Raw genomic sequence first — 21,518 nt, forward strand, 5'->3', positions numbered from 1 at the left:
TTTTATTAAATATGTTTTTTTTTACATATTTACAACTGAAAAGAAAGTGATCGCTGTTGTATTATTATAGTGCACAGAAATTGTCGAAATTAGCATTTTCACACAAATTAAACTTTAAAGCAAGTTTTTAAACCATTGCTAGGCTTACTTATTTCTATGAAAATTTTCAGGAAGAAATCGCATTCGGTCATGCGTGATATGAAAACAACACTTGCTCTACGATTTTCACATGCTTTTCTGCAGTACATTTCCTGCTCTTGTCATCGCGGTTACATGTGTAGAAGTGCGAGTCGGCTCTGAAGTTTTTTTTAATTTCTAAACTGGTGTTACAAAACCCAGGTGTCTGATATTAATCTGAGCTAATACTTTTTTGGGGACAATCATAGAGAAACTACTGTTAAAAATGACTGAACAAGTCCAGTTAATGATAAATCAAGTTAAATATAAGAAACGTGATGGTACACTGTACTTAATGAGTGAGAGAATAGCCTGGTGCCCCGAAGGCCGAGATCAATTTGACGCGACTTTTATGTATGCCGATATCAAATGTAAGTTTTTAAATAATAATGTGGCAGGAATGTTAATTAATCCATATTCTTTACTGTAGGTCAGAAGGTCTCCCCAGAAGGAAAGGCCAAAATTCAGCTCCAAATAATTCTATTGAAGGGTGACTCCTATGTTTTTCACTTTGCAAATTCTGTAAGTAAATGAAACAAAGAACACAAAAGTTTAAACTTTCAGTTTCACAGTGTTTTTACTCTTGTTTTAAGGATACCACTACAGCAAAGAGCAAACGAGAGAATGTGAAAAATCTTTTGGCTCAAATGTTGCCTAAGTTTAGAAGAAAAATTGACAAAGAACTTGAAGAAAAAAACAAGTGTGTATTATTTTATGTGAAAATTGTCGTCATGTATTTATTTTTTATGTCCAATTCAACCTGATACCCAAACAGGAAAGCATGTTTATTTGGTTAACAATAGTTTTGGGACATGTTTTTGGGCTTGCAGACTTCTTCAGACTGACCCAGAATTATTTCAGACCTACAAGGATCTTGTTGTGAGTGGCATTATTACACCCGAAGAATTCTGGAACTCCCACTCCTCTGTGAGAAAATAAAGTCAAGGATACCTTTTAATATAACATGGGTTTTATTTTTTTCCTGTATACAGAAATTGTCTGTTGAAGTTGATTCTATGCAAAAAGTTGGTGTTTCTGCAGCATTCCTTGCTGATGTTCGGCCACAGGCAGACGGCTGCAATGGTCTCAAGTATAATTTAACTGCAGACACAATACAGTCAATATTTGCTACTTACCCTGCAGGTACACACTCACAAAGTGCTATTCTTCAACTGTGTTTACAAGAACAATTTTTAATTTATTATATTTCCCATTTATTAATTATTTTCCATTGATTTATGCATGACAATGTTAAATGCCAAAATTTTTAACTGGATTCCTTGCCAATTTGCAGTAAAAAGAAAGTATCTTGACAAGGTGCCGGATAAACTTTCGGAAAAAGAGTTTTGGACTATGTTTTTTCAGTCACACTATTTTCATCGAGATCGTCTAAATCAGGGTAGCAGTAGCAAAGACATTTTTGCTGATTGCATTAAAAAAGATGATCAAGGTGTGATTGGTTTATGATTAATTTCAACCATTCTGAATATCTGTGTAATGTGTTATATCCTAGATATCCTAACTCTGCTTCAAATCGGTGTAAAAGATGTTTTTAATGACATATCATACTTTGATGACCAAGACAGCACCAAAGATGATGTAAGCACACTTACATTGTTGTATTTCACATACAGTACAGTAGAGCTCCAGTTATTGCAGATTTGATTAAATTTCGCTTCATCAGTTTTGGCGCTGTATAGACAGAAGGATTACATTGCCCAAATTGAATACAACTATGACATCTTTGTAATCTGATTGAAAAGATCAATCAAAAAGCACTGCCAAACATGTTTCTAGCCTTATACACTGATAACCTAAAATGTGTAAAATTGATTTGCTGTATAATGCATGTAGCAATAATGGCAGTTTGTAAGTCAATGTTAGACATTAGACAAAAAAGATAATAACTAATTTGTTCCTCAAGTTTGTGCAAATTAGGTCAACCTTTCAAAGAAGTTTCTAATGAAGCTCTATTCCCTTGACTTTTTTCAGGGTTATGGCAGCCATGTTGATCAGTCATCAAAGCCAAAGCTATCCAATACACAGCTGATTAACAAAAACATCATTAAGAGATTTAATCACCAAAGTGCCATGGTATTGTCAAGTAGTAACAAGTAGGTCTTTTCATTTATTGTTACCTGTGGTTTTTGGAAATGCACTTAATTTGATAAATGCAGCATTTATTTTGTTTAGATCCAGTGATCAGGCAAATGGGGACAACACAACTTCAATAGATGGTGAAATAGTTGCAAAAAAGGTTTGACATTGAAAATGACAAAATTAATAAAACTGATGAATTAGCTATTAGAAAAATAATTATTTTGGACTGAGTTAAATCCTGGGGTTATGGTTTATATGTAGATCAGTTGTTTATCACTGAAACATGTCAGACTGTTATGTATTATTGTGCGATGTAGAAGAGGAATTTTTTGAAAATTTTTCCATACTTGTGTCCAAAAAAGATTACAGTCTGTGGTTCATGAAACACTGGAATTTATTTTTGTTGAACAGGCTAAATTAAAACAAAGTGTTGTATATGATGATTTGGAAGAAACCAAGGATTCACAAGAGGTTTCATTAAACTTACACCGATCAGAAAGGTAAGCCTTTAAATGGTTCATGATAATTACCAGCAGACTAAAACCATAATATCATCATCATGTTAAAGCATATCTTTCTTTCCACATAAACTTGTGAAGTTTGGTATGAAAGCATAATCTCAAAAAAAATTGAGACGAAATTACCCTAATAACAAGTGCAAATATGTTGTCTAGGTATAGTCACGGGCCCACACTTGTCAACCAAGTACACCAAGAACTAAATGGTCAAAGGGTGCATGAAGGCATGAGAATTGTCCACAATCAATGCCAAAAGTACACCCCAAAACTGTCAAATGTGAGTGACAGTATTACAGCTATTTTCGTGCTTGATAGATTGCAAGATGTACACTCTTGGAATTATAAATGTCATATGTTTATGATAATTCTGCTATACAATTTGTTCCTGTGTTTCGAGAATTATTACAAACCTAAACAAAGTAAACTTGACTCTGGAAGTCTAGTTTATTGTTTTTGCATTTTAGGTAATGGGTACAAGCTATGCAGCCTCTGCCCTTGCAGATCTCACATCCGACAACTCAAGAGGCGGCCTCGGCAAATCGAACACCAATGTGATACAGCACCTATTGTCCCCAGCTCATCAAGAGGGTTTGAAACAACTTTACCTGTCAGCAACTGAACTTGCCCGCCATTTTTGGTCTTGCTTTCCAGTCACCACACCATTTTTACAGGAGAAGGTATTTGTGGAACATCTATAGATACTATAGTCTTGTCATTGCATGTTAAAATGATGTTCATTGATTTGAACAAAATGTATGTTTTAAAATGTAACTGTATGTTTAGGTTTCCAGAATGTGCAAAAGCATTGAAAACTTTCACCAAACACGTGTACGTGCATACCAGGAAGATTTAAGAAGAAGCATGGTGCACACCAATGTAGGTTTGTTGTGTATACCTTTTTAACAAGGGACTGTCCTGTTATTGAGTCACGCTATTTAGGATGCTGAACTTGTTTTAAATGTGCTTATAATTTGTAGGTGACAGAGCACTTGGAAGACATGTTCAGTGCAATATATGCAAAGTTCAATGCCTGGCAATCTAAGAAAGGAAGAAAATGACCAGACCCTAGCCTTGTTTTCTTACCTTCAGTTGTAACATTTTTTCTTCTTGCACCTTAGGAAATTTTCTTTCACTACCCTAAGTCTTTCCTGATGAAAATGACTGCATATAAAAAAGTACAAAACCATGTTTCATTGCAAACGAAAGCAACATTAGGTTTGAACAAGCAACATAGAATGGTGGTGTAGATACAGGAGTAGCAAAATCAAAGGGGTTATCAAGTCTCCATGACAGCAGTATCACCAGCGGGTACCAGCTCATTAAACATAAATTCCTCCTGGTATTCTTGAAGGAAGGTGGTTGAACGGGATTCATCAATAAACAGGGAATAGACCTTTTTAATGTCTTCCACTGAGACTTCAACACCCTTTTAAAATATATTGTAAAACAATTTACACAACTTAGACACAACAAGGTTTTTCAGGTAAAAATTAGGCAGAAAGAGCTTAATAAAGTTACCTTTCTTTTTCTGCTCACAAGATTTGCTGCAGTGATCAGTTGAATAGCATATCGAAGGGATGTTTCCATTCCTATGCGAGTGAGAACTGCCATAGCTTGTTCCTCCATCTCAACATCTTCTTCTTCACAGCGAATTTGTAAAATCTAAGAATATGAACATACTTGTTATTTTATTACATATACAAAGTATAATGCACTTGTGGTTTTGGAAAGAACCATATTGCAAGAACAGCTTTTCACCAGAGAGTATTCACCTGTTTGGTTTCTTTTTCAGAGTAGGGTTTAGTGGCAATAATCAGCAACCGATCCAACAGATCAATGGGAATTCCATGTGGACTGCTGTAGTTGGTGCCACGAATCCTAAAATATGTCTGTTAGTAATGTTACCACTGCCCTTACTCAAGTATAATCAGCAGCCACACACTTGGTAATTCCTCTGTTGGTTGCCATGACAACAACAGGTGCCATGTCGCTTTCAAGCAGGCGGTTGAGAAATGAAAAGCACTCTATGTCAAGCATATGCACTTCATCAATGAACAAGACGCCTATGGTGAAATGCAAAAGGTTTTTGTTTGTTTTCTTCACAAGAATTCCTGCACTTTACCTGGAATGATTTCCGCTTTACCCTCTTCCCTCCACTCTGACACTTTTGAGTTTATTTGTTCTCTTACTTCAGATTTTATTTCACCAGTATCTCCTAACATGTATATAAATATGACTATCAGCATTATTGGCTATAGTGAAATTTATAAAAATAACACCAAATGTAGCTTTAACCATTGGGGGCTCAAGAGACTTTAAAAATATTACATACCTGAAAATAGAGCAAGAAATCCTTGTGTTCTGCTGTTGATTACATCGATCTCATGAAGGGTGACTGTGTGAACTACCTCCTTTCTTTTTTGTAGTTCTCCCTCAGGGCACTGAACAAACCTTGTCTGTGCGTCAGTTGCATCATAATCCCTAGCCCGTGTGAAGGAGCGACCTAGCTTGGAAATTTTTCCTGTAGCTTTGTCAATTGTTATGATGTCTCTGAAACAAAAATGCACATCCGAGTTTAACATTAAAGCAATGTATAGAGAATGTTTGTAAGCAATTGTACTTATTAATCATTTAGGCACAATTTACCCAGCTTGAATTTTCTCTTTTGTTATTTGCTCAATCATCTTTTGTCCAAGATCAAAAATTGTCTCCATGTCTGTTGTTTTTAAAGTCAGCTTTCCAATCTTGGCACCCTGGAACACAACAAAATGGATAAAGGAAAAAGTTGAATGTCTTAAACAAAAAACAAACATATCTTACAGTGCCGGTTGCAGGTCGCTCTACACTCACTTCAACCACTTCTCCTTCTATCATTTCAGTTTCCTCTTTAATTCGGACCCCAATCGATTTTCTGAAAGCCTGTTTGTGCAATTTACAATAAATTTTATGATATCATGCTTATCAGTAATAACATACAATGGAAGAAAACACATTTTTGGCATTTTAATTGTACACAAACTGCTGCAAAATTCACCTGAGTTAAAGCTTCTGTTTTGCTCATTTCCAATGAAAATATTTCACTTCCAGCCATTGCTTGAAATGGAGCATCTCTGCTCATTGCTTGAGACATTCCCATGGCAATAGCAGTCTTTCCTGTACCAGGTTGTCCCGCAATTAAAACACCTCTCCCAGCAATTTTGCCTTCCTGTTAAAGATTTAATGTTTTGGATGCAGTATATGAATTGTCAATCAATAGAAATGATGTTTCGGAACTGGCGGTTAAGTTTTCATGAAAGAGCATTACTTTTATGCCTTAACCCCATGGAAAGAGATTCTGGATGTTAATGACAAAACTGGCTGTTGTGTGACCATTGTTCATGTTTCCATGAATGCTTTGCACGTTATATGCCAAATTAACAGTTAGATCTTCATAACATGACTGAACGTGCTTAAAATCACTGGCATTGGCGATTTATTGACCTTGATCATTTCCAAGATGACTCCAGCAGCTCTTCTTGCAGCAGCCTGGCCAACCATGCCTTGCGAAACTTGCCGTGGTTCCAAGTCATCGTTTAACCCAAGACCTCTTACGTGTGAATGTGCGCCAATACGTTCAAGTCTTGTAACTTCACGCACTTCTTGAACTTTGTTAACAGTTGTTGCAGCCTGTAACAAGTTGTATATTTGCTTGCGGTTTTAATTTTCCCTTTTCGCCGTCGTAACAGTGACGAACCTGCTAATATTGTCCAAACTCGTAAGAATATTGTATGATTTGTCAAACGATAGTTAGCAACATGATACTTACAGCCATAGTCGTCTTGTAGTCTTTCCCTGAAAGGATATCAACAAACCTACAGCGTCAATACAAATCAAATCAACGGACGGAGAATCGTTCATGTGCGATCTTCAAAGTTTTTCACACCCATTGGGGTAAAATGACATTTTTTGTTATTGGGGTAAATGACAATTGTTTTCTTTTTTTGGGAAAGTTTAACTAACTTAAGTTGTACAATCTGTTTGATTTGACAAAGAAAATGGCGATTTATTTTGATTTTTATACATCAAAGCAACTTGCTTCCAACTTGTTTTCGCTTTTACCTGTATCAGTAATAACAATAGTACAAAGAAAACATGAAATGCTACTTTCGCAAAGAAAATTTCATTTATTTCACAACAAGCGCTGACAAAACATAACAGTTGACGAGTGGACCCAAACAGTACGGACACAGCACCACATTAGATGCACAGTTGATTGGTTGGAGTAATGAAGCAATCAAAAAGGCACTTCAGATAATAGCACCATCATTTGTATACAGTGAAATGCTCAAACGAAACAGCACAACAACTCACTGTGCTCTATCATTACGAGAATTAGAACAAAGTAAGGCACAGCGCACAGGAAAAACATTACAAAATGTGAGGACCATCTTTTCTTGTTCTGGATTTCTGCAAGGCTTGTTGGCGTTTGCGTCGGTCTGCAATGTTGGTGTTCATGCTGTGTTTCAAGGCTGGCAATGCAACTCTTTCAGTTGCTGTATGTAACCTGCATAGAATTATATTGCCTGATTAATCACATGATTTGGATCATATTTGCCTAAATACAACATCAACAAAATACTGTGCGTCTCTGCACATTTAATAATTTTTGATTCGAGTTTACCAGACTATCAAGATTTAAAATTCGCATTTTTGTGTAAAAGCTGTGGGGACTTACTGTGCAGAATTGTGCTTTGGAAGGTGCTGCTTTAATGAAACTTTAGGCAATTTCATCACTTCTTCTGACCTGGTCAACACATGCACATGTTGCAGAGTTTAAACACTTGTTAATATTATTATGTACAAGTTTTGTGCTCAGTAAGAAATACAAAATTCTGATTTAATTTTTTTCCATACCTGTTATTGACAAGCTGTGTAACATTTCGTAAACCAGATACAACTTGCAATTATTTTATGTCAAGCATAGTCAATTGGTTTTGCATGCAGGTGTTACAATTGCAAAAAAAACTTTCTTCATGCCTCCAAAATACCTAGATTCTGTGATGTTGGATTTAGTGGAACCTCTGTTTGCATGTTTTTGATGATACAGAAGGTCTTTTAGGTCTGATTTAAGCATGGAATTTTCTTCCCTTTGTCTCGCACTTAGCTGAAAACAAATGCGTTCAACAATGAGAAACAAGAGTGGGAGTTGTTTACAAAACAATGATAAAACATTAAGTTTAAATTATTGCTATAGTGACATGTTCTCAACTCATTCTGTACATTTCCAGATATTTTGCTAACTTGACAAAACTTTAGACAAAAATATCATGTACCAACTTATGTTCAATCCTAATTTTCCCCTAAAACCCTTGCAATCAAATGGTGTTTCTGTTATTTTTGAGCTCTTATAAGTTTTACCTACCCCATGAAGATATTTGATAATAACTTCACATTCTGGCATGGAAGGCGATCGAGGTTCGACATCAGGACTTTCTTGCACCTAACAACAAGTTGTGGAAAGATAACAAGTAAATTTACAGAATAGTGTCAAGGCAAATTTGGTGTTTAAATTTGGAATGCAGTGTACATCATTGTGTTAATGAAGGTAACAATGTTTTACATAGTGGCAACCACACTTCATGGAGACAAACTGTGACTGTGCTAATACTGACGAAATTTGTTGGTCAATAACTTTTTAACTTACTCTCAAGGGGTCAAGTGAGAGGCCTAATGGCAGAATAGCTTGAGATATAGGGTCCTCAAAATATGAAGGGTCTTGGTTAAAAGAGCTATTTGCACTTGATGTTACATCATCAGTACTTTCGTTCAACCAACGTGAGGGAGTCTCTTCCTCGACGAAGGAAGTTGTTGACTGATCTCCATATTCCGTTGATACTTTTCGAGTTTTACCACTGCAGATTCAGAAACAATGGAATTCATATTTTGTATATACTGTCAAATTTGGTAATGACAACTAGGTATTATATAGCATACATGGGATGCAGCATAGGACATTGTTATATAATGCAGTGGTATGCTGCGACTCTTATTGGCAGTTGTCTTCAAAACACAATTTTAGGAAGTTTAAAACAACCTTTTTCTTTGACTTTTGAGAGCTTGTTGCAACATTGCATTTCTCCCCTGTGCATGTTTAAGTGCTTGCTGCAAATCTTTCACCTCCTCTTGTAGAATAATGCTTTGGAGATCACTTCCTACATAGACCAGAATAGACACTTAAGCTTTGTTATGGCACTCAAAGAAAGTTAAACCAATATTACATAGCTTTCACAATTTATTTTAACAATGAAAGCATCAGCCACAGATTGACAATGACCTGTTACACAGTATCAATAGATGGACTGAGTGCACTTGTGTCTTAGTGCGGGTACGTAGGCATAGCAACAAACCAGTATAACAGCACTTGACTTACTTAACTTGGGAATAAATTGTACAAGCCTTGCTCAAGATTAAGTCTGTTTGGTATTGCAATTCTGTTGGTGGCATGCTATGCAACTACTTTTACATTTCACATGTAAGTTTTTACATTCACAAGTAAGGAAATTTTATGTTGGAGTTATCAAGATCACTGACTAACCCCAATTGTGAAAATAATACCAAACAAAAAAGTAATTACATATATTAGACATAAAGACATACCACTTTTATCTGTGCTTGCGGAAAGCCTGGATGGAAGGTCACTGGTTGCTGCACAAAATAGCTTGCATTGTACAAAAACAAAAATGCCACAACAGGAAATAAATGCTTTGTTCAGTGTTTGTGAGCACATACTGAAAATATTAAAAACGATTTACCTTTATTTGGAAAAAGCTTTTTGTTCATCACAAACTTGAACTGCAGATCTGAAACATAAAAGCCCTTGTGTACAAAAATGAAATCATACATGTAAATGTATATCACACTTTGATACAATACAATAGTGAAAATAAATTGTGTTTTCCATACCTTTATTTTCCTGTTTGAGGTGGTCTATTTCCTCATGCAGCTTTTTGAGTGTATCAGCATGCTGCTGCTGCAAAAACTTTATGCTTTTGTTGTAGTACACCAGTCTCTGTTGCTCCGCCGGAGTCAAGTTATCGATAATTTGCATGTCAGCAGCCATCTGTGATCCGTCACCATGCCTCTCACCATTTTGGTGAACACCCACACCAGCAGGGGGCAGTGTTTGCAGTCTGTCCCTTAAAAATGGTTTTGGGTAGCGGGAACGATCAAGTGTTGAAACTCGTGACCATGAGGGCAGGTTGCCTAATGGTGGCAGAGCGCTAGATGACATGTGTGTATTTAACTGCTAGGTCTTTAGTGACATCTTACAAGAATGCCACTCAGCAATTTTCAAAGTAATCAGCTACACCTGTTTATAACAAAACGCTTTATCAACAAAAGTTGTGAATTTAATATATACTTTTTGTTTAAAAAAGCATTGATGTAAATTCTGTACAAATTCTTGGAGTATGTCATCTTCTTGGCAATCACTTTTGGTTCTAAGCTGTCACATCCCGTTTATATAATGTACAATCTGCTTTTTTCATTACTTTTTATTGCTTTTGAAGGGAGAATAAACTATGCTATGCATGTTGGTATGCTACTCACACAAGGACAACACAATAGTTTTTCTGTGCTAATTCGGAGTTAATACCGCCATTAACAGCAGGCACTGGAATTTTTGCAGATACCCGTTAAAAAATGTAAATTAATTAAATTACGTTGGTAGAGATCCCCTTATATGTGAAGGTTGCCTGGCAAGTTGTGCGCTTGCGCACCAGTGTACCTTGGCCACAATATACCCCGTGAAACCACTGAGCTCCTGTAGCTCAGTTGGTAGAGTGTCTAGGTTGGAAAGTTTTTGTGCAGAGGATTTTGTTAATGCATTAGCTCATTAATATTGCGCTGATTATCGGTAAATTTACACTAAAATGTGCGGCGGATTTATTGACATTTTTTCCAATCTGGTAGAGCGTTGGGCCTGGTTAGCCCAGGGTCGTGAGTCCAAACCTCACCGGGAGCTTGTTTTTTCAAATCTTGCTCCGACTTGTAAGGAAAAAGTGGCTGATCTAGCTAGACTGCATTGCCTGGGCTGGCAAACCTCATAATTAATTAAATTTATTTTCCCCATGCACAAATAATGAAAACTTTGCAGAGGTAAAAACAATAAATCTAACAGATTGGATAGTGAAAAGAGTTAAACCATTCATCACAAATTAAAAGTACTTCTCACACGCAGCAATTTATGACGTATGATATGACACATATTATGGATTTGAGGAATTAAATGTTGAAGTCTCACCATTTCTGATAGAGAAACAACACCGACCTTGCAGGTTTACAATAATAGCCCTATTTTAAGAAAAACATATCACCTTATTCTAAGAATAACACTGCAAAACCAAAGTTATCTAAATAATCTGAAGTGAGATTCAACACAAACATTTTTCAGGCAGCCGGAAGTAGTCATGGAAATAGACGCAGCAAGAAATCACGAAACGTTGTGAGGTTTTGAGTATTTGCAAAATGTTTAAAAACTATTTTTCTGAAATATTAAATGTATATTAACGCAAAAAAAGAATAAAAAAGTAGTCGTTAAAATAAACAATTTTATAATTTTAAATAGATTAGCACATGGCATTTTCATTAGTTGCCATGACGTATTCAATGGTAACCTGACGAAATAAAAATATCATCGCTGTCGTTTGGCAGATGCGAAACGAGATACTGTTGGGCTCGGCTGGAAACAATAGTAAAAACGTTTCTAACGTTACACTCCCACATTGTAACGTACTACAAATATTCCACTCGTTATTTGCGTTCATTGAAAGTATTACGAAAAGTTTTCCTAATTTGCTGTGGTATAGTATAAAACAAATCGGAAAGTAGGCCAAGCTACATGGTAGTATATAAGTCCAGTACTAACAGAGAAGGAAATGATTATTTTGTTTGACATATAACTAAAAGTCATTAGAAGTGAATTTTGTTCTTTAAAATTGTGTTAGCATAGCCTATTCTTTCTGGGAGAATATTAAAACCTATTCTCGATAGGAAAGCGATAGGCATGATGAGTTGGACATTTCTGCTCTGCTTCACTGGTTTTGTGACCTGTGCCTTAGGCCAAGTAGGTTCCCCGTTTATTGACCAAAGCGAATTATCGTCCATGGTTGTTGACATCGTCGAAAATTCCTTAAAATATTCCGAAATGCAGGTAAACTAAATTTCTTGTGTAGGACTACCACCTAGGTACTTTAGGTACTCTATTCACATTTCACATTTTATTCAGAGCCACTTGGATTCTCTTAGTTACAGCAGCCAAACCTTAAACGGCGAAAGCTTGTTGGATGAGGTGGGCGAAAATTACGATCAAGTCTTTAATTAGATTTTAATTTATTTTATGTGATTCGCACCAATCTATGAACAGTAAATAGTAAACACACCGATCTAAATGGTTCAACAATACGTAGCATGTGCGGTAAGATGGACTTCTTATAATTCCGGGAACGCTTTAATGTCGTTTACACAGTTGAGCACCACCCTCGGAACAAAGTTACAGAATCGAATTTCATCTGTCACGAGCCTGCGTACTGCTGTGGAATCAGCTTACGGCGGGTCACCTAACAATGAACAGTGTTGTGGTCTCACAATCACGCTCACAGAAGATTCCAGATTTAAACAACCGGTAAGGCCTCTAAGTTTGCCTTGTTCACATTGCCAACTGCCCCCTAAAACTGAGAAAATAAAATGGAAAAATGCCTCTGCTTTAATGGGACAATGCTTTTTTTTGGAAACACAGTTTTTCATAAATGTGATTAAAAGTGAGGGTTAAAATCGTTGCGATCATTTAGGGCTAGAATGGCGAGTGATTACCGAAATCGCTTTATAGGGCTTTAAGAAATAATAATGCTAACAAAATGTATACGGCGTATACATTTTCAATGTATATGACCCATCCCCTTTAACTGCTATGTTATGTTTGAAAGGCGTAAGCTTTCAATATCGAAAAAACAGCATTTGTATACGTAGGGGAAAAATTTGGTTTGTTTTTTGCTTGTATGCAACAGGTGTCAACTGGTCACGTCTGTGAACGACTGTCCTCAAGCGCTCTTTTCACCTCAACTCGCCTCTCGGAGGTATTTCTTTCTACATGCCTTCAAAACCTGGAAAACACACCTGCACTAAAATGGCAGTACTTTGGTAGTGAGGAGGGTCTCACTACCTTGTTTCCAGCTGCAAAATTCACTGACTGCGGGTCGTATGACAATAGATTCAGGTAAAAGATTTACCTTTAAAATTAAGTGGTTTCATTGAGTGTACTGAGTATACTGAGTATACAAATACAGTTCATTTTTGATACAAATCTAACCCGTAACGAGTTTATTTTCAGACCTTGGTACGTGGGAGCCAACGTCCCAGAAGGGAAGCAAGTTGTGATAGTGGTTGATAAGAGCGGTTCGATGAGTCAGACCGATGAAAATGGCGTGTCCTTTATTTCCCTGGCTAGAGACGCAGCAAAGACGGTTATCAACACCCTAAATCCGACGGACCAGGTTTTTAGCTACATAAACGACATCTGTAGTTTTAGATTTCTGCGTTGCAGAAGTGAACTTTTGTGAAAGCTTACATACACTATATGCTATACATTTCATGAAACTTGGATTAATGTTTATTGATAATATTTTTTTAGTTGTAGTTATTCAGCTATTATTTTACTTATGCAAGTAATCTCAAGTGTAAACCCATAACTTTTAAGTTCGCCGTCGTCACTTTTTCCACCACCGCGGAAGTTTTTTCGGATAGTTCTCTTCCAAATGGTAACTGCTTTTCCACAACATTTGCGCAAGCCACACCTCAAAATATTGCGAGAGTGGAAGCTTTTATTAACTCAATACAGCCTGGTGGTAAGTATTGCAAGTATTACACTGTATTTGTGTACAGTATGCAAAATGCAGTAAATTGCAAGAAAATTGTTTGCCTTTTGCACAAAACGGTTGCGTGGTTTTGATAAAAATATTTTGTAAAATCAAATATTTCGCAAATGTTTGGATCCGCGCAAGTGCCGTCTGCATAAAAAATTATAATTTTAATTCGATTTTCGTTTTTCAGGTGCGACGTATTATGATCGGGCAATGGATGCCGCTTTCGCGTATTTTAGCAACAACCCAGCAACAAACAAAGGTTAGATATTACATCCATCTAACAAGTTATCTACAGTAATAAACTTCACAATTGCCGCAAAAAGTTACAAAATCTTTTTTCAAGAATTATTTTGAAAAAACAGTAAATATTCGCACGATTTCTGAACACATGTTTCGAAAGCACATTTTGTGACTAGAAACACTTGCTCATCCATATGGAATGTTTGCGCAACACTTTGTAACCGGACACCTGGTTTCTATTGTAAACCCCACATTAGTGCCACAAAAGCTTTCTATAAAAAGGTCGACGTCTTTTGCTGGTTCTAGACATTGAATAAGTGGCGCGTGATTATGATGCAATATAATTACAGTTACATTATTGGCCTCGACAGATTAATCAACACTGTGACAATTGTTTTATTAACTGTTTCTGTTTTTGTGTTATAAATATTAAAAAAAAGGCAAAATTCTATGACATTAGAACAAACTGTTTAACCATCCTTCATCATATTTTTCAATATATTTGCATGACGTCAGATCGAGTGATTCTGTTTATGTCGGACGGGGAGCCGACGGATGCAAATCCAGTAGCAACCCTTGAGAACTTGAACAACGCAGTCAACAATTCTGTGGTTATGCTTACTTACGGAATGGGAAATGCAGGTAAAAGTAGTGGTAAGTTTGTTACAATAATAAGTTGACGCTTTTCGTGGTTCAAAGATTTCTTGGTGCTCCAGAGGATGGCAGCTGCAACAACCGCAACTGTTGGGTCTGATCGAAAGGTACGATGAGATGACTGCTTGGAATTCTTTATCAAAATTATATGACATTGGAATGAAATGGAAAACGTTAAACTGAAATACTGCTGCAGTTTGCAATGTTGACAATCTTATTACTATCGGACTCAGTCCGTCAAAATCGATTTCTAAATTCTAGGTTAAATTTCCAAATTAAAACAATTTGAATGCAATCAACACCAAACAAATGCCACCTGGTCGTTTTTTCAGCCTGGAATATTCACGCAAATATCGACGCCGTCGAACCTTCGAAACGAGATGGCCTCCTACTATAACTTCTTTTCTGTTACCGGACAAGTTATCAACGAACCGATATGGACTGTCCCTTATCTTGATGCTTTTGGACTGGGTATACATAAGCTTTGAGTAAAATTAGTATTTTGGTAATTTGGTTTAAACTTTGGACTATGCTGATGCCTTACACTTTGTAACAACACCATTTCAGGACTATTGATCACAGCCAGCCTACCTGTGTACTCCAACAACAATTTAATTGGCGTAGTTGCGGCAGATCTTACTATAGAAGAACTATTCGCGGATTCCAGTTACTTTAAACCTACAGAAACCTCATACACATTTGTAATCAACTCCCAGGGTATTATTTTTGGTTTAAACAGGTTTTATGTGTGTAAATTGTTTTATTTTGCCAAACAATTGTGTTAGAAGAAAGATACATTTCAGTAGACTATACAATTTTGAAATATACGTTCGACTATTCACGCAGGCCTGGTCATCAACCACCCGAACTTTCCATACGTCTCAACGACAGACCCTCTCTTTGTGTCGGCAACTGCTTTTGAGCGTGATGACAATTTTCTTTCAATTTTCGACTCTATGAAAAGGTTTTTGTGACTTTAATGTTCTATACGTTGGTAATATATTAGATCTTTTTAGTACAGCAAAAAGGTAATATATCTTTTTAGTAAAAAAAATCAGTGGTTCCCAACCTACAGGGTACGCGGATATGCAGAGGGGTCCGTAGGATGGTTTCAGGGGGGCTATAAAATATGAACAGCAGACCAATCGTTCAAATTTACCTATAATATGTTGTTTTTCTGCTCTCCTGTTTCTCTTTTATTCGTTTCAAGGTAATTTCGGTTTCTGATCTTTTGTGTATACTTAATGTTGCACTCATTCTTGTATCTCAAGAAATATAGAACTTATCTGGTGACAAGAACCCAAGGTAAATTTTAGGTGGGGAAAAACTTCGCAAAAGTGGTTTGTGGCCACAAAAAGGTTGGGAACTACTTGGGAAACTAATAATAAATGAATTATAGCTTTCGTAACCTTTTTGCGCTTTGTTGCGATTTTAATATATACTTATTGATACGGTGTGTGATCGACAGCATGCCAGGGGCCTTTGGTCTTTTGATCCAGTTTCTATTTATTAATCACATTGAATTATATCTGTTAGCAATTACAAACTGACTATATGCTGGTGATGTTTTGTAAGCTGCACTTTTACTCTTGGTATTTAAAACTTTATTCAGTGGCGGTTCTGGCAACAAAACTTTTGTTTCCACGAAAGTCCTGCCGCAAGGTGACAGCTCCATGTACGGCGTTAGAGTGTTCAGCGTGACATCCACGTACTTTTGGAAACAGGCTAGTTGATATTTTCTGTCTAAAATAAATGTGTCGCATAACTTTACAATTTGCCAAAGATTCCTGGGACCACCTTCTCTTTGTGTTTGGTTCTAATTGAAGAAGACGTACAGAAGGTACTACAAGACCAGGGTTCCCTTCCTAGAAACAGCTTTCTTTATCACCGCCTTGATTTGGTTTCTCCTCAACAAGGGTGTCAACACTCAAACAACTACGGTGCTCTTGGTCAGTGATCTTCTATTACATAGTGCTTTTTTTTTATCTTGCGTGCATCCAGATATACCGATCTTTTTGTAGACATTTCTACCACCTGGATTTAAATGTAACTGCTTACTTTCCGTGCAACATGACGATACCTTATATTTTAGGTTACACTCAAAACGCTTATATCCATACATTTTAAAGAAAGTTTGCGAAAGTCTTGTTCTACAAACTATGAAAAATTATTAATTTTCTTCTAATTAAAAAAAATCCGTTTATGTAGCGTAACTGCAGCTCTTTTATGTTGCAAACTTGTCTTGCTATACAAACTGCATACTGCTAACTTGTCAAAAGTACGAATAAAGAATGGTATATACCACAAACATTTGTATTATCACAGAGACGGTTACAGTTGATCGTTTTGAATTACAAACTTTTGATTTGCAATTGGTTTTATTCAGAAATAAACTGTGCTTCCAGGTGTTAGTTCGGTGGCTCTAGCGGCGAGAGCATTTAAAGATCCCGAGCTGTATCTTGCAACACAGGAAACTTCCACCGCAGTTCAGGCTATCGTTAACTACATGGAAGGTGTATCTACTACCAGTCCTAACATAAAGGTATGAATGAATAACTGTGTTGCTTTTCTGGCACGAAGGTGGGAAAGAAAGAGAAACCACAAAGTCAGAAAACTGTTTTTTTTTAATTTGAAACAAAAGGAACGTGAAAGTAATACGTTTTGTCGCTGTATACATTTTGCTTATCACCTATAAACTCGCCCTATATACGCCAAGCTAATTTGCGCATGTTTTTGCAGAACGGGGTAAAGGACTTGGTGGTGGCGACACAGGTTGCCAACCAGTTCTGGAACAACACAAGCGACGTGGAGCTCAACAAACGCGTTTTGTGGAGATACATCGGAACGTCAGACGGAATGTTTCGCAATTTCCCAGGCACTCAAATGCCTGGCAACTTCGACCCAGTCGTCCGCGGCTGGTACGAAAAAAACGCTTAATGATAATTATCTCTTCTGTACATAATAAAAATAACACAGTGTTTTGCCATTTTGATCTTGTTTTCTTTGCCTATCGTTCAGAATCAGTTTTTTTGCGTCAGGTACGAACAATCCCATGCGAACCGCGAAAAATACGTGATCACGCCGCCGTATCGTGACGCAGCAAGTGGTGTCAGTGTAATCACATTGGCCAGGGCATTGTACGAAGGAAAGTAAGTTGACTTTTTCTGTTCTGTCCGTTGTTAAGGCGGCCAGAAACTTTATGACACAATTGTTGGACACTCGACTGTATCATTTTCTTTTGTGTAGACCTAACATAAAATAACTGTAATTTTTATTTAATTAAGTTTGGAACCTTACAGGTATAAAATTTGTTATAGCGCATTTATTATTTAAACCTTTCACTAATTCTATCTTTTCAAGTACGTGTGGTGTATATTTTAGATCTGGAGGCAATCACGACCCGAACACAGATGTTCTCATCGGTTCTATGGGTGTAGATATGGTAACTACGTATTTTTACAAACTCATGAGAGAGCGGTACCCATCCTGTGATGGCAGCACATACAAGTAAGTTCAACACGTTTTTCCATAGGTGATATCTAGGTTATCATCCCTATTTTGTGTAAATCTTGCTCTGGGGAAAAATCACTTGCTCTATTCACCAATAACCCCAACATAAATGAAAATTGCTTTGTTTTTCAGATAAGTTTTTGTTCAAGAACTGTTTCTTTCATTTGACAGTGAATAAACCTTGTGCTTTGTATGCGATTAATTTTTACATTTTCTAACTTCCCAAGGTGTCTGTTGATCGACCAGGGTGGATACGTAATAGTGGCTCAACAGTTTTCTGACGATCCTTCAGAATCTTTCAATAAACACATCGTTGATATTGAGCCCTCGGTTGCGGCCGACCTTATTGCCAGCAACATTCTGCAAACCAACATGTGCTCAAACACTGTGAACGGCCTTGTGCAAAGAACCTATTTTGTAAGTTATTTTTTTAGTTAACCCTTGTTATTCAAATGTTGTATTTTAATGAATATGCAACTTCCGGGCTGTGAATGTTCGTTGTACGGTAACCTGATAATTACTACAGTTCATACAGTTATCTCCAACATGGCAATAAAGATCCAGACGTTCGACAAAAAAAACTAAACATCGAATCACAACAACGACCATTGTAAGTTTCATTAAATTCACAGATTCCAACCAGTCAAACCTTATACTCTGGCACAAGCAACGAAGTCAACTGTCGCCACTTCAATCTGATCCCAATAAGTGGCACAAACTCATTTGCGGTTGTCATCAGCACCGCAACAACAGGGTGCGCCGTTACAATTCAAACCTGCACATGTCCATCAGCTACTACCTCAACAGGGACGATTGCCTCTCCCACATGTCCAGCTACTGGAACGTGTACTTGCCCCTGCTCGCTTCATAACACAGCATACCAACCGTGCCTCAATTCGTACACGTTTGAAAGGTATGTTCTGTTCTGCTCAGTATTGCTGTTGATGTGTAGTTTTCTTATCATTACTGGTCGATGAATCTACAACAATGAAACTATTCTTAAACTGCCTTGAAAATTAGCTTCAGTCCGTGATAGAAGTAAAAACACCACAGATAGTAGATCAACTATGGGACAAACGTGATTTCCTAAAATTTTGGACACACCCAATTATTTACTAATGTAGTAGTACATTTTTTAATACAACTTTTTAACACGTAAACCTCACTTGATCTCCGTGTATTTTATAAAAATTTTAATCTTTTTTATCGTGTTTTTACCCTTTGTTTTAATCACTACCACAGGCAACTCTCTTCGGCTTCTAATTTCAACAATTGCGCTTCTTCTACTCCCTTTTTTACTTACCGCAACTTCACGGTACCATTTTGCTGGTTCGCCTTCATTTTACACTGAAAATGATTGTAGTACAACAATCGAAATGTCTGTAGCATGAAATTCTCGACTATTGCTTTGGCTATTTTGTTTGTACTAATACAACAACGAATATTACATACATGTCCAATGTGGTATAAGTAGATACCACTCTAATGATTAAACTGTTACTTATTTACTTGAACTGACACGAATGCAGTTCTAGCCCACAGCCATGCACGCCAGAAACGCCCGATTTGACATTGGTTGGAAATTCTACGGTAGATATATCGTCACTTCCGGTTTGCTACGAAATTGATTTTGCTGTTTCTGAAGGTAAATCATAGATAACGTTTGTTTCCGTTAAGGTTTCTTAATTTAACTGGTTGGTTTTAATGTACTTGTATACGTTTGTTTATTAACCTTGTCGATTATACACGGTCTCAGATATAAATTGCAGATCCATTCACCCTTACCACAGTTACACCACTGGTTAAAAGCATGAGCATAAAAGCAGTTTTGAAAATTTTCAAATATTTTTTACTGCCCTTCCACGACCACACATTTTGGCAACAACCCTGCATTTGTTTAACGCTGCTTTCAACCAGTGATGTTTGCCAGGCCGAAAATATGATGGAGGCTAAATATTGTAAGGAGCGAGTAATTTTATTTTATCTAAAAAATCGCCTTACGCCACAGAAATAGATCTCAATTTTAAATAGCCTTTCTGGTTGTACGCCAATACCTTTAAAACATAAACAGTAGACAACAAAATGAATAAAAAACTGCTTTTAGATGTCAACATCGGTTTGATTATTGGATGTGTCATTGGAGGACTCTTTGCGGTCTTTCTCGTGTTCGGAATTTTGATCAGCAAGTTCCCGTCGAAAAGTACCCGCGTAAGTTTGTAAATAATTTTATCAGTGATTCAGTGAAACCTTTGAACATAAAAACGTTTACGTGACAACAAGCTTTGCACCAATTTGTTCCGTGTAAATATGACAACAAGTGACCTAGAGTAAATGAATGGTAAAACAGCTCTGTTGCGATTCACTGATTCCACTTACAGAAGTAGACGTGCTAGCTATTGACAATCTCCGGGTTATAATAACTACTAGCTTCAACTACTTCTGATAACTAATTAAGGCTTCTTTTAGGCTCAAGCTCCCAGTGGAAACTTTCCTCGACAACCCACAGCCCCCCAACAACTGCCAGCCAGCAGTGCCCAACCAAGTGCACCATACTTCAATGAGTCGTACGTACCACCTCCTGCATACAGCCCGCCACCTTACCCCCATAAAGGCCAATATTAAATATCTCACCCGCCTTCTCACATTCTTTTCTGTTATGACTGTTACCTCGCCTGCAACTTGATTTTGTATAACTTTTAATAAAGAATAATTTCGTAAAAGTACTATGCCGTTTCAATGTTTTTTTTGCGCTCTGAACTTATTTTAGCTGATGAGATGAGGTGCTTATCCATCTATGACGCGATGCCTAATCCATTAAATTCGTAGACCTTTTTAGGGGTGGTGTCCTTTGACACAGGGATGCCACACACAAAAAAAAACAGAAAAAAGCTTGGTTTTGACTTTCTTGACCTAAACCAACATAAAAACAAGAACTATAATATTAGTAATTTTCTACGTTGTGAATAATGACATAACATCCAGTGCGGACACAAAGCACGGCAAGTATAACAAATCCAAAAAAATGGAACTGTTGATAAAAGCCCTGGTTACCCATATGACCGGTTGTGTGCATTTTTTTCGCGTTGTATCAAACGTTTATTGGTCTTTTTTCATTGTATTATTTGGAAACATGTTATATTTATAGAATTATATGTTATATTCGTAGGTATGAATTACAAATGCATGTATCTCGTGAGAAATATTTTGGTTTCATGCAACCAATGGTTGAGAAAAATACGGCGTAATAAATCATTGCCTGTATTTACTTGAATTAGAATTACTTGAATAATGAAAATAGCGATCGGATATTGTATTGTATTACCGCAAAAGTATTTTGGCCAATCAGGTACGGCCTTGTTTTAAAAAATATAAAACATCCTTAAAATTGTGCAAACTTTGCGAAAGCTGAATAATCGTGGCC

The 21,518-nt window shown here is 36.8% G+C and overlaps 4 protein-coding genes across 5 annotated transcripts; 2 read left to right on the top strand and 2 right to left on the bottom strand.

Annotated features, from left to right (window-relative positions):
- The first annotated feature begins 390 nt into the window (after window positions 1–390).
- LOC145899557 (general transcription factor IIH subunit 1-like) lies at window positions 391–3,975 on the top strand. Its single transcript, XM_082988400.1, has 14 exons — window positions 391–548; window positions 608–699; window positions 771–877; window positions 1,008–1,104; window positions 1,170–1,320; window positions 1,472–1,627; window positions 1,691–1,776; window positions 2,170–2,291; window positions 2,371–2,434; window positions 2,689–2,777; window positions 2,952–3,072; window positions 3,260–3,472; window positions 3,579–3,671; window positions 3,773–3,975. Exons 1-14 carry the CDS (start codon window positions 404–406, stop codon window positions 3,851–3,853), a joined length of 1,617 nt encoding a protein of 538 aa, XP_082844526.1. The 5' UTR covers window positions 391–403; the 3' UTR covers window positions 3,854–3,975.
- LOC145899558 (ruvB-like 2) lies at window positions 3,962–6,713 on the bottom strand. Its single transcript, XM_082988401.1, has 11 exons — window positions 6,601–6,713; window positions 6,276–6,461; window positions 5,830–6,000; window positions 5,616–5,714; window positions 5,442–5,548; window positions 5,128–5,345; window positions 4,918–5,010; window positions 4,738–4,858; window positions 4,568–4,673; window positions 4,314–4,457; window positions 3,962–4,221 (listed from the first exon to the last, which is right to left on the bottom strand). The coding sequence occupies exons 1-11, from the start codon at window positions 6,604–6,606 to the stop codon at window positions 4,072–4,074; spliced, it is 1,401 nt and encodes a 466-aa protein (XP_082844527.1). The 5' UTR covers window positions 6,607–6,713; the 3' UTR covers window positions 3,962–4,071.
- A 265-nt stretch (window positions 6,714–6,978) lies between these two features.
- LOC145898827 (uncharacterized) lies at window positions 6,979–10,139 on the bottom strand. Its single transcript, XM_082987456.1, has 9 exons — window positions 9,738–10,139; window positions 9,587–9,634; window positions 9,432–9,479; window positions 8,869–8,986; window positions 8,479–8,686; window positions 8,197–8,274; window positions 7,823–7,938; window positions 7,510–7,578; window positions 6,979–7,338 (listed from the first exon to the last, which is right to left on the bottom strand). The coding sequence occupies exons 1-9, from the start codon at window positions 10,063–10,065 to the stop codon at window positions 7,203–7,205; spliced, it is 1,149 nt and encodes a 382-aa protein (XP_082843582.1). The 5' UTR covers window positions 10,066–10,139; the 3' UTR covers window positions 6,979–7,202.
- A 1,690-nt stretch (window positions 10,140–11,829) lies between these two features.
- Window positions 11,830–21,358, top strand: LOC145897609 (VWFA and cache domain-containing protein 1-like). 2 transcript variants are annotated; one of them, XM_082985972.1, is made up of 23 exons: window positions 11,830–11,985; window positions 12,061–12,123; window positions 12,301–12,456; window positions 12,839–13,047; window positions 13,162–13,324; window positions 13,528–13,675; window positions 13,881–13,952; window positions 14,450–14,575; window positions 14,633–14,694; window positions 14,920–15,058; window positions 15,155–15,304; window positions 15,434–15,551; window positions 16,200–16,311; window positions 16,371–16,536; window positions 16,993–17,129; window positions 17,327–17,505; window positions 17,626–17,736; window positions 17,969–18,094; window positions 18,325–18,514; window positions 18,730–19,010; window positions 19,627–19,742; window positions 20,202–20,305; window positions 20,564–21,358. In XM_082985972.1, the coding sequence occupies exons 1-23, from the start codon at window positions 11,839–11,841 to the stop codon at window positions 20,717–20,719; spliced, it is 3,231 nt and encodes a 1,076-aa protein (XP_082842098.1). In that variant the 5' UTR covers window positions 11,830–11,838; the 3' UTR covers window positions 20,720–21,358. The 2 variants fall into 2 exon arrangements, with proteins under 2 accessions (XP_082842098.1, XP_082842099.1); XM_082985973.1 differs by having other exon boundaries at window positions 19,633–19,742.
- Window positions 21,359–21,518: the final 160 nt, after the last annotated feature.

This window comes from Ascidia mentula, chromosome 4 (genome assembly GCF_947561715.1).
Source record: "Ascidia mentula chromosome 4, kaAscMent1.1, whole genome shotgun sequence".
NCBI classification, from domain to species: domain Eukaryota; kingdom Metazoa; phylum Chordata; class Ascidiacea; order Phlebobranchia; family Ascidiidae; genus Ascidia; species Ascidia mentula.

Bases quoted from the DNA above. Each gene is read 5' to 3' on its own strand.
- LOC145899558 (XM_082988401.1), bottom strand. The intron at 5,549-5,615 runs GTAAGATATGTT...GTTGTGTTCCAG, and splicing joins AGCGACCTGCAACCGGCACT to GGTGCCAAGATTGGAAAGCT. The intron at 4,859-4,917 runs GTAAAGTGCAGG...ATTTCACCATAG, and splicing joins TAAAGCGGAAATCATTCCAG to GCGTCTTGTTCATTGATGAA.
- LOC145898827 (XM_082987456.1), bottom strand. From the start codon at position 10,065: ATGTCATCTAGCGCTCTGCCACCATTAGGCAACCTGCCCTCATGGTCA. The intron at 8,275-8,478 runs GTAAGTTAAAAA...ACTTGTTGTTAG, and splicing joins TCTCACTTGACCCCTTGAGA to GTGCAAGAAAGTCCTGATGT. The intron at 7,339-7,509 runs GTAAGTCCCCAC...AATTCTATGCAG, and splicing joins CCAAAGCACAATTCTGCACA to GTTACATACAGCAACTGAAA.
- LOC145897609 (XM_082985972.1), top strand. From the start codon at position 11,839: ATGATGAGTTGGACATTTCTGCTCTGCTTCACTGGTTTTGTGACCTGT. The intron at 17,506-17,625 runs GTACGAAAAAAA...TTTTTGCGTCAG, and splicing joins GACCCAGTCGTCCGCGGCTG to GTACGAACAATCCCATGCGA. The intron at 20,306-20,563 runs GTAAGTTTGTAA...GGCTTCTTTTAG, and splicing joins TCCCGTCGAAAAGTACCCGC to GCTCAAGCTCCCAGTGGAAA.
- LOC145899557 (XM_082988400.1), top strand. From the start codon at position 404: ATGACTGAACAAGTCCAGTTAATGATAAATCAAGTTAAATATAAGAAA. The intron at 1,777-2,169 runs GTAAGCACACTT...GACTTTTTTCAG, and splicing joins AAGACAGCACCAAAGATGAT to GGTTATGGCAGCCATGTTGA. The intron at 3,073-3,259 runs GTGAGTGACAGT...TTTGCATTTTAG, and splicing joins ACACCCCAAAACTGTCAAAT to GTAATGGGTACAAGCTATGC.